The sequence below is a fragment of the Drosophila innubila genome, chromosome X (assembly GCF_004354385.1).
Source record: "Drosophila innubila isolate TH190305 chromosome X, UK_Dinn_1.0, whole genome shotgun sequence".
Taxonomy (NCBI): domain Eukaryota; kingdom Metazoa; phylum Arthropoda; class Insecta; order Diptera; family Drosophilidae; genus Drosophila; species Drosophila innubila.
In genome coordinates this window covers 20796755-20808629 of record NC_047626.1, presented here as the reverse complement: position 1 = coordinate 20808629, position 11875 = coordinate 20796755, and the positions used below count along the sequence as shown (strand labels likewise).

Here is an 11875-nt window from a genome sequence, read left to right as displayed (position 1 = left end):
TTCAGTGTAGTAGTGTTAGTAGTAAAGGTTTGTCAATCGGTCGACTGTTGACATTTTGAAAAATCAACAATTCAAAAAAATTATGCATACTTCGAAATATAGGACTAATGTGTAAAGAAAGTTGATATAAGTTATTGATTTCAGCTGTCTTTTAATTATATATTCTAAAATAAGGTAAATTTGTTGCATGTAAAAAAATCGAAAGGTCAAAAGTTGAGTTTTTTTTTTGTTTTTAAATTTACAGTTTCACATTTCATTCTGGCTTGTCATAAGGTATATAAATTAGAATGTGAACAAATGGATAAAAAAATTAAGCCTTGCGGAAGGTGGCTACACGTTTATATTATTAAATTAATTTTTAATATTCTCCAAATAAGTAATTTCTTATTTTTAAAACAATCTAATAAGTACAGTGAGGAACTTAGTTATTGCTACAGCAAAATTTTTCTTTGTAAATTATATTTGAGAAAATCTTTGTAAGCTCCTTAAAAAAGGAACGAGAATTCAGATTATTAAAACTTCTTCGTAGACTGTTGAGCTGTGGAATTAAATATCTATATTTGAGAGCTCTAAGTACTATTTTTATTAATCAAAACCACATATAGATAATTAGTATTATAATTGTCGAAAGCCATTAAAATTTTATATTTTTAAAACTGTTTTAATTGAAAATGACGTTAAGAAAAGAAATTAGCATTTAGATTACAAATATTACATTGTTTAAAATATTTTCACAATGGTATTGATTCCACTACATTTGTGTTATTAATAAAACTCTAAATACTAATATGTATATGAAAGTAATAAAATTTTATAATTTTTTTGGAATTCATTATAAAAATAAACATGCTTCAAGTAATTATATTGAGTAGTTATATGTAATAGGATATTTAAAACGTAACAGTAATCTGCTTTTTTTTAAATGCGTATAATATAAATTGTCAGAAATTGTTATTTACTACAGAAATAGTTCACTTTTCCTACCAAAATCTTACCAAAAATAAAAATGTAAAAAAATTTGGGCGGTGATGTTGCCACTTCCACTTTTCCAAAATACTTCTAAGGGTTATCTATATTAGGAAAAAAGCCGCATTAAAATATTTTGCGTAGTTTGCGACCTTTTAATTATTGCCACAAAAACTGGTCAGTTGTCCCATAGTGGCGTAGCGTATGCATAAGTCGTTGCTGTTCGCGTCGAGTGCCACAGTGGGTGGCAGAGGGGGTGTTGGGGGTTGGTCGGGGATTATGGCAAACAAATTTGCGCTTTGCCGTATCTGTTGCGCTTTATCGTTTATTTGCTGTTCATGTTGTTGTTGTTGCTGTTGTTGTTGTGTGAACGCCTTTTGTGTTGCTATACTTTGACGATGGGCGATTCGTACTGTTTTAATTATTTACTATATTTAGGCAGCGAGCTCACGGCTCGATTTAAACTCACGATGCTGCAAAACAAGTACAAATACCAATTTGGCTGCTGTTGGATTATAACAATTAGTCATAGCAACGGCAACAGCAACAGCAACAACAACTACAGCTACAATTACAATTAGAATTAAAACAACAACAACAACAACAACTGTCGGCACCTGCACAAAAATGCAAAGTAAATTTTTGTACCCCACTCCCAATTCCCAATTCCCCATTGCCCATTGCCCATTTCCCATTCTCAATACTCAATCTACAATTTCTTATTGTAGTTCCGCCTACGTCGACGTCGCGTCGCAGTCTTTCCGCTGCTGCCGCTGCTGCTGCCGCGCCGCTGCTGCCTCTGGTGTTGTTGTTGTTGTTACTGCTGTCGACGCCGATGTTGCCGCTGGTGGCTGCCACTGGGCGGACTTGGCGAATTGTGGGCCACTCGGTTGCCGTTTGCCATTCGCACAAGTTGCATGTTGGGCTCGTCTCTGGTTGCCTTTCGCTGTTTTTCTTACTTTTCATATATTTATTTGTTTTTTTTTTTTTTTTTGCTGCTCTTCTCATTGTTATTTTATTTTCGGCTCGCGTGCGTTGTGCATATTTTAAAGTAAAATTTTTCTTTTATTTTATTTTCTGTTGTTGTTTTTCATTATTTCATTTGCATCCAGTGTGTTTAAACTTTGTTTTTTTTTATTTTTTATTTCTCATTACTTTTTCTATTATGTTTTTATTTTATTTTTTTTTATTGTGTGTGGTGCCGTGCAAAATTCACGTTGGTTCGTTTAGTTATTCTGTGCCTTGTGGCCTCTCTAATTAAATGTACGCGCTAATGCGTTAAATGGTTATGTCAGTTTGTTTAAGCCACGACTGTGCTGGCTGAACTTTGAATTTGAATTTGGTGTGCGGTTTGAATGTGTGTGTGTGTTGGCGATTGACCCATAATTATAATTACTTAAGTTTAATCAGTTATTATTGTTTCATATTCAACTGTGTACAGCTGTAAGCCACAAGCGATTACAACAACAAACAAGCAACAAACACAATCAAACAAACAACGATCCAGCAAACCAACAACAACAATTGTATTAGAAACAACCACCAAAGTTGATCGCGGTTGAACACACACACACACAAATACACCTGTATTTGACTGTGGGCGTAACCACAAGTGCATACAGGTATGTTAATATTTACCCTCATAATTAAGCATATCTTCACCTCCTTCTTTCCATATACAACACATTGAGCGTGTGTACGTGTCAGGAATGACACCCTTTGATATTTTAATGATGGCATTCCAATTGTATAATATATCGATTTTTATAATATGATATCATAATTGCAACTGCAGCCGAAATTACACAAATTCCGATACAACATTAGGAAAAGCGGAAAATGTTTGTGTAACAGGAAGCCCAAAAATATGAATCATAATTATCTATTAACATAATTAGTGTGCTGATAGATCGAGTAATCGATTAATAATTATCGATGGTCAATTCTTATATTAGTTTACATATATGACGCAAGTGTACGCCGGATTTTGGAATAATCCATCTGCTGCAGAAATAAATCGCTGATGAAAAACTTTTGTGATATACATCCGTTCAGTTTTATACTCATTTTGTATTTTGACAAATGTTTTGTTGATTTCGTGAAATTTGTTCCTATTATTTGGAGAATTTAACGATTTAAAAATTTAATATCTGCTTAGTCATCTACAAATAAAGCCATATGTAAAAAAAGGGGTAGAAAAAATACATACAAAGTATCGTATTGTTCGAGATTATCCTCAAATGCATTTCTTTGTCTATAATCTAGTTAATATGTATTTGTTTTATTTCGGGAACTGACGATTAATTGTACGAAATCTTTCGCAATTAAATTAAAATCGTTTATTTACAACATTTTAGTTTTCAACGGAAGAGTTTATTATTTTCTTTTTAAACGTATTGCTCTTTTGTTACTATTAACAAAGAAATTGCACAGAATATAAAAATGTTTTGGCTAACGGAAATAGCAATAAAACTACAAAATAAATATTAATTATTAAAATATATATTTTTCATTTGTATAACTGACTGTTAATTGTGAATTTGCATATAGTATTTTCATAAAATCTTCGCCTGTAAATATATTTTTTCAGTTCTCAGCTAAATAATTAATTATATTGTATTGTTCAATGAACATGTATTAAAGTCAATTCCGATAAATAAGCCAATATCGTGGTGCCAAGAATATTGTAATATTCCTGAAAAATATGAAGCCTGATTGAACGCAGTGCATTAATTGATTAGGTTAAGTAACTGGGCCAGTTTAGTTCTTGAGAGTGGTGATTAGATATTAAACGTTAATTTTGGAATTAACCGAGACCGAGACAGAGATTGAGTCTAACACTGTGACTGTGACTGAGACGGTTGTCTTTTGCGGCGATGACGTGGCAACACATCCGGCAGTTGGCCCAGCACCAGAAAGTCAATGGCCAGACGCCACTTGGGAGCTGCATTGTGAGTCAATTTAATTGAGTCTAAAACTTGTTGTGTGTGTGTGTGCACTGATAGAAAAAATGTTCTAAAATCAAGAATTTGGTCTCAAAGTTAAGAATTTTGGTCTTAAAAATGCGTCGAGAACATAAATATTTTTAAATTAAGAAAACAAATCCTGGTTTTAAGCAGATTTAAAGTAAGACCAAGTTCTTATTTCAAGAAATTATTTCTTGACATTTAAATCAGAAAATAAAAAAATTAAAAACAATTTTTGAATTTATAATTTTTTTTTTTAGTTTTGATTAAAATGTATAATTAATTTTTTATTGTCTAAAAAATACGTCGAGAACATATATTTCTTAGATTAGGAAAACACATTTTGGTTTTGAGAACATTTTAAATAAGACCAAGTTCATATTTTAAGAATTAATGTTTTTAAAATTAAAATCAAAAAATAAAAAGACTAAACATGGTTTTTTTAAATTTATAATTTTTTTTTTAATTTGACTTTTATACATTTTATTCTGTCTTGGTACTTTTATTAATGTTATTTTAATTTGTTACGAGTGGGATTTTAAGAACTTTGATTTTTTAGATTAATATTCTTAAAATTAGTAATATGGTCTTATTTTAATAACAAAATATTTAAGAAGCATGTTCTTGATTTTAGAAGTTTGCCTTTTTTTCAGTGTGTGTGTGTGTGTGTAGCATACCTGACATCTCGATGGCTAACAGAAACCACGACAATGAGGCCATAAAGCGCATAAAGTAAAATGCATCATTAATTAGCCAAGATGAAAGTCCGGGACAATAGCGGAATAGGATTCTTGCCCAGGTCCATTTGGCATGGCCAAGTGCATGCAAGACCTGATCGAATATATTGAACAGTGGCTGCCACATCGAGAGCAGCACATAGTCCACCAGAAAGAGCACAATAAACACCTCCAGTAAGAGTAAAAGCTTTCGCAACGATGCTGTGCGCCGTTTAATATACTCGGGTCGATACTGTAATAGGGTTAAGAGTAGACCGCTGGTGAAGAATACAGATGACCAGTTAAGAGGTTGAGGCTCGGAGACTCCTTCGGGCAGCTTGTCGGCATTCAGCATTCGCATAACATGCCATTGATTCCACTGCATCATAACACCCAGTGTCAGCATCAACAGTGACTCATAGAAGTCACGCACCAGCTCCGCGGCTCGTATCTGCATCTTGCGCAAGCGTAACTGACTCATGACTACCAAATGGTCCCGATTATACCCAATATCCGTAGAATTTGGAAAAGAATAAAAAAAATGATTTGTAAATATCTTAGGAATGTCGAAAGTTCTCCGTGATTTTATTTTAATTGTATTAATCTATTCTTATTTGTGCATACTGTACGCAAATGTAGAAGTGAGATATTGGAATTGACTTTAATATAAGCCTGACAGATCCTACAAAGCTAGTCCTACACTAAAAAAAAATATTTAAAAATGTTTTCAAAATTCAAAACTATTCTGTATACATAAGTTGTTAAAATTAGATAAGTAATAACAAAAGATATTTAGTTTATAAAAATATACGATTCCTAAAAAAAAATTAAATAGAAATTGGCTTAGAAATATTTAAATAAAAAAAATAAGGTTTTGCTTCAAAAATAAATACAGCAAAAGCACTAAATGTTTAAAATCAGTAAATTTATTAAATAAGCTTTAAAATTCAATGTTTATGTACTTTATTCTGCGTTGTAACATATTTTTTTTTTTTTTTTAACATTTGATAGGTATTGTATAAGAATTAAAATGTACATTTTGTTTTATGATGGGAAACAATTTTTGACATGCAGAAAAACGTACTTTAACTTTGCAGAAGAAATATAAAGGGTTTCAGAATCGAGTTCATGGTTAAATTTAAAATTTGTTATGAAAGTATCTAAAGCACTTATACATATATTCAAAATCAGAAGAGAAAAGTTTTATTTTGTTATCAATTACGATTTGGAATTACATTCAATAAATTTCAATCTTTATTTATTTACTATTCAAAATAATTATGCATTTAAAATATAACTTACCGACTCCTGTCCTTCATAAATATCACAATTAAATCAATTTTTTGTACCAAACCATTTTCTCCACCCTTTGATTTCCCTTTTTTTGCCACAGTTGCCCAATTATAAATTCCATTTTAACTAAACAATGTATTTATAATAAAGCATACCCAAAAGCTTTTTCTAAAATTCAATTATATATAATTGCATTGATATATTATTGTACGTGGTCCACTGCTAACGAGCATCTCTTGGTGTTATACACGTATATACTTAGTTCTATTAAAGCAGAACAAACAGACCGATAAAATGTATATGTTAAATTCTGCAGGATATCTGATTTGGTAGAGCAAGCTTTATGTGTTTCTAAGCAGAGGATGTCATTAATACTCTGTCGAATTTAAATTTATAAAATTTTCAGCCAGTCACTTTGTCCTTTAATGGTCACCGGATTGAAGAGAGAAAAAGGAAAATCCATTTGAAATATTACACATGAATTTAGCACGCACGTGCCCCAGAACGACCAGAACTAGCTATGAAATCAATTTCTCAGCAAAATCGGCAGACAGTTAGAATAGGGGAGCCCAAATTGCCAGCTCCAACTTTTACAAAATGTGCCAGGCAATGCTGTCATTACACATGCTCATTGTGCCGTGGAGAAAGGGATGGAGGAGGTGCAGAAAAAAAAAATCCAAATGCCCATCTCCTAAAGAGGAAACTACTCGTATATTTTCAGACTTGACTTTGACTTTTTGACTGCTTGTTCTTGTAGAAGTGGTAGCAGTAGTTGTTACTCTTGTTATTATTGTATTTGTTCATTTTGTTGTTGCTCATTTTATGCCCCATATAAACGGTAGACCTAAAAGTCACCGGCGTCAAGTAAACAAAGCTGCCACCAACTACAAAAAGAATGTTTTCGTCGACGGCTGCTCGAGCCACTCAAATTGATGGTGCACCACACAAAAGTGAATAGAACGAAAATCAGGAATCATAATCTTTCCTTAAATATTGTTTTATTTTATTAATATTAAATATTCAACACCAAACAATTTAGTAAAGTTTTTATCAGATATTTTAAAATATTTCAACGAATATTTTTTGAAATTAAAATTCATATTCTGTAGAATTTTATAAAAATAGATGTGGCTTAAAATGACGATTAATATCAATAATAAGCTGATTTGTGTAATAGGTTTAAATGAACTTTCTTTAATCTTTTTGGATGTACTATGTATAATTCATAAGGAGCCTATTTTAAATAACGTACAAATAAATATACCAACAAACTTTTAACGTATAGTTATAAAATTGTTTCCATAGAAATCTATTGACCCACAAAAAAAACCTCTACACGAGGTAAAAGCCTAGTGACGAAAGCAATTTCTAGCCCTAAAATTTCTGATATCCAATTTTGTGACGAACAAAATTCAGTTTAATCTAAAAATTTTAAATAATAATATAAATTAAAAAAAAAGCGAAAATTGGCGTTGTGCACTGTGAGTAAAAAGGGTGAGCTTTTTTGTACATAAAAATTACTTTTTGCGCAGTGCCGAATGCCAATTTTCGCACCCTTCGTGATGCTTTCGGCACTAACGTCACCAACACAGTGATATAGTAATATTTGGTAAATTGCAATCAACTACGATTTTCGATAATACTCGAAATCAAGGCTGCAACTATTCGGCGATTCGAACCATAGTGCAAAGCTTAGCTGTGGGTTCGAACTTTTGTTAAATTTAATACAAAAAAATATAGTTGTTTTTAAGGCAATTGAACTGTTTATTAAAAAAAATTAGAATTTTGATAATAATCTAAAGTTGTTTGGAGATTTAAGTACGTCACATTTTTACGCCAAATCTCAAATAGTTGAGTAATATTAAAAAAACTTTAAATTAATGGAATTATTTTATTTTTTAAGTGAACCTTTTAATTGAGAAAATGGTTTGGTTCTGGTTCGAGTTTACGAAATATTTAATAACAAGAGTTTGGTTCAGAAGCGGTTTGCAGCTCGTGATTATACTGAAATTGACGTGTTTGTCGCCTGTTAACTATCAGTTGATAAGCGAGTCCTTTGCGGTCGCTTTGGACCATTGGCATTGGTCCTGGTTCTGATTCAAATGTCGAAGCTGGTTGGGGTTCTGTTAGTGGCCCTGTTCTTGGTCTTGGTCTTGGTCTTGGTCTTGGTTCTGTTCGTCGTCATATTGTGTTTGGCAAATCGTTTGCGATAAAGCCAACTACATAATGTCTCTGTAGGCGAGGACGGGGTGTATTGGTGGTTGGGGCACATAAAAATGCTAAACCAGCGCTATGCTGGCGTCGCAACGACGCAAGCACCCAACTCATATGTGTGTGTGTGTGCCCCACTCCTCGTGTGTGTGAGTGTGTGAGGATAGGACGCTGGATAATGCGAGTTATCCTTGATTGCCTGCTTCGATATGAGGATATGAGGCAGCTGCAAGCAAGCCGCTCAACATTTCTTCAGCTCTTCTTTTCTTTTCTTTTCATTACATTTTTTCTTTTATTTTTTTCTCTTCTTTTATTTTTTTTTCTTTTGGGTTAGACTATCGTGATTTTGCTCATTTTTGTGCTTTTTGTGCTTTTTGTTCATTTCTTTTGGCCTTTGACCTGACTGCTTTGTGCTGTACTCGTTCTCGTTCTCGTTCTTGTTCTCGTTCTTGTTCTCATCATCATTTGCCAAAGGGCAAGCGGCAAACTCATTGGCATTTCATGGCTGTAATACACGGGCTTACAAACTGCCCAATGTCCCGTTTTGCTGTTGTTGCCAGGACTAATTGATTTCCCACTGCAAACTGTCAATGATGTTGGCCAAGAGGCAACTTGTGGACATGGCAACTTAACTAAACAACATTTTTTAATTGTGCCCGGTCTAAGGCAAAAATGCCCCCTCCTCGTCATGCTCGCCGTCGTCGTCGCCGTCGCCGTCATCGTCATCTTTGCCGCCATCATTTGCTGAGGCCAAAGGCAAATGTGCGAGTGCCCCGAGAAATATGAACGAGGTCAATGGTTGTTTACACTACACTCGAATGCTGTTTACTTGGAGCTACCCAGCGAACAGCACGGAGGGCAGCCAAGGGCAGCGAGCAATAGGGATTGGATGCGACGGCGAGACGGCAAAAGGGCGACACGGCGACTCGAGATGTCGGGTAGTCGGGTGACCGAATGAGGAGAGGGTATGGCATGTGTCGGTTGGGGATTGGGGGTTGGGGTGTGTTGAGGAGAGAGTCTGCTGCCAGAAGACACCTTCCAGAGCTTCCTCAGATTCCCCCCTTCACCCACACACACACACACACACAGACACCATCACCATCTTTGTTTAGGCCACTTGACTCACAGGCTGTTAACTGACTCTCGCTGACGGCACATTATGTTATGCCCAGCAGCATGTGTGTACACACACACACACACACACACACACACACTCTGGTATGTAAAATAAACGAACACATGCATACACATATTTATAAATATGTACTTATATAGAATTTGTTGTTGTTGTTGTTGTTTTTCTTGCATCATTTACGCGCCATGATGCGCTGCTTTAAATAAGTAGCCTGATTACTTCCCCAATTGACTGGGTCGTGTGGATCAGGTGGGTTAGGTGCGTCAGATGGGTTACTTGGGGCATGTGGTCATTTAAAGGCCACAAGACGCATGCAAAATTTATAAAGTAAAGTGCTTGGAATGTTTATGCACGAACTAAATGATGAGATTCAACAACAACAACAACAACAACAACAACAGCATTAACAACTGCAAGAAGGTCGAAACTAAAAAGTAGTTCAAGCAAAAGTAATTAGAGTGGAATATGAAATTCTAGGAAAATAAGAAAAGCTTAATGATGCCTCGGCGCAAATATCAAGTGAATAATTAATGCACAATCAACTCTAAAAATGTATTAAACATAATATTCAATAACACGCAATTAATTTTTATTCTTGAATATGTATTTACTAAAGCGATTCTCATATCCAGTTTAAAGTGTTATATAAAAAATAAGAGATATTTAAATGCAGACATTTATGTTATAAAGTTAATTAATAAACAGTTCTTTGGTGCTCTAGCTATAAAGATACATTGTTATTTAAGAGTAATTATTACAATAGTATAAAAAAGTAGCAGAACAAATTTAGAAAAATCATGAATAAAATTAAATATTATTGTTATTATAAATTATTATTATATTAAATTATCAATATATAATTTAGTAATTATATAATAAATATATGATGATTGAAAAGTATATATAAATATTTAGTTCACCTTATTTAATATTTTTTCAAAATTTTCTTGCATAAAAATTATATTGTGCTTATCACAAAGAACGTTGACCATGTCAAAGTTTGCTCATCCTTGCTTGAATGCAAATCAAATTGCTATACATTTAACGTTTGGTCAGTTGTTTTCCCATCAGTCAAATGGTAGACAAAGGTCACTTCAGTGTAAAATGAAAAAATACGAGTTGAAATGTTGCACGGTTGAAGGGTCACTGCAATTGGCAGCGTGACAATTGAAAGGATTTGAGTGTAAAGAAAGATGGGGCTGGCAAATGGCGGAGTCCGATTGCTCTCGTATATTACGCATACGCCATGCTTAACGCTCGAGTCTCTGCCATTAAAGTGCTCCATGTGGTGGCGCCGACAAATGCCAAGTGTCTGTCTGAGCTTTTGCCTTCGGGATAGCTGAGTCAAGCACCCGGTCATTGGACACTTGAACTCCTCTCCTCTCCTCCTCTCCTCTCTTCCAGGCTACACTTTAGCTCTCAGTTGCTGATTCGAACACAGCTCACATGAAGCATTTGATTGTCTGATTGTCTGATTGTTTGTGTGTGTGTTATCTAAATTTGAAGCCACTTTATCGCGCGACTATCCATTAATTTCCATTTCCCGTGCACATCTCAATAATTATGTTAGGTTTTGTCTTTTGCCAAATAATTCCCCATGCTGCCCACATTCAATTAAATAATTAGCCGTGCGTAATTTTTAACGTGCAGTTAATTTTGGCAGAGATCGTTGCATTTCGTTGAAAATCTTTAATTGGTTTTTAATTTGAATTTCAGAATATTCCAAATGTCAGATAAACAGACAGACAGCTGTTCGGGCAGTTAATGCTCTACAGGATTAATTGCCAGTAATTGTGCAGAGAGAGAGTAAGTGATAGAGTGAAAGAGAGGGAGAGATAGAGATATTTTGTGTAGCAAATCGTTGAAATCCATTTAACCCTCTAGTGGCCAAATTGATGTTTCTGCTAAACATTGAGAATGTCTAAAACAGAAAATGTTCATAATGAATGTTAATACACACTTGCACATATGCATAACATTGCAATATAATGTTAATTACACTTTTACCACAATTTCATTCACCATTTGCACTTCGTATTAGCCATCTAGTTGCTTTGTCTATTACCTCTCCGTTGGGCATTATTATTTCTGTCATTTTTTGATCATTATTTGCGCTTTATAACTTGTTTGATTGCTTTGCATTGGGAATATCATAGAATTGAAGAAACTTGAGCATTTGAGAGTGCATCGACTGAATGAATACGACTACAATATGTTGGTATCAAGTTTACACTTCGGCCAATTGGGAAATTAGAAGTATTCTGTCTGGAGTATGTGTACGTTGTTGCCGTTGGTCTATAGTTGAATTTAAAATATCAGTTGTCACAGTTGGTTCATCTAAAAATTAGATGTGTTAGTATAACCTCTACAATATTACAATAAAAGTATTTCCAGTCAGCATCAATATTTATATACTATATAAAAGAAAAAAATCAATTTCTGATCATTCAAAAGGATTCAAGAATTGAATTAATTAATGTTGTAGAAGACGTTGAACTGAATAAAGGCCAATTAAGTTATTTATTTATACAATAACTACACTCAAACTGGCAGATTATCAAGAATATGGTCTACAGTAGTTATCTTGA

At 33.8% G+C, this 11875-nt stretch overlaps 2 protein-coding genes across 2 annotated transcripts in view; one reads left to right on the top strand and one right to left on the bottom strand.

The window, feature by feature from the left end:
• The first annotated feature begins 2193 nt into the window (after positions 1 to 2193).
• The window catches only part of LOC117783661 (frequenin-1), a 36716-nt gene continuing 27034 nt past the window's right edge, over positions 2194 to 11875 (top strand). Inside the window, exon 1 of the mRNA XM_034621179.1 lies at positions 2194 to 2588. The gene's annotated coding sequence lies outside the window, so the exon portion shown is untranslated. The remainder of the gene's footprint in view (positions 2589 to 11875) is intronic.
• On the bottom strand, positions 3472 to 5240 carry LOC117783651. Its single transcript, XM_034621166.1, has 2 exons — positions 4610 to 5240; positions 3472 to 3910 (listed from the first exon to the last, which is right to left on the bottom strand). The coding sequence occupies exons 1-2, from the start codon at positions 5127 to 5129 to the stop codon at positions 3801 to 3803; spliced, it is 630 nt and encodes a 209-aa protein (XP_034477057.1). The 5' UTR covers positions 5130 to 5240; the 3' UTR covers positions 3472 to 3800.

Coding starts and splice junctions, on each gene's coding strand:
- LOC117783651 (XM_034621166.1), bottom strand. CDS start 5,129: ATGAGTCAGTTACGCTTGCGCAAGATGCAGATACGAGCCGCGGAGCTG. Junction 3,911..4,609: donor GTTAGCCATCGAGATGTCAG/GTATGCTACACA, acceptor CTCACAATGCAG/CTCCCAAGTGGCGTCTGGCC.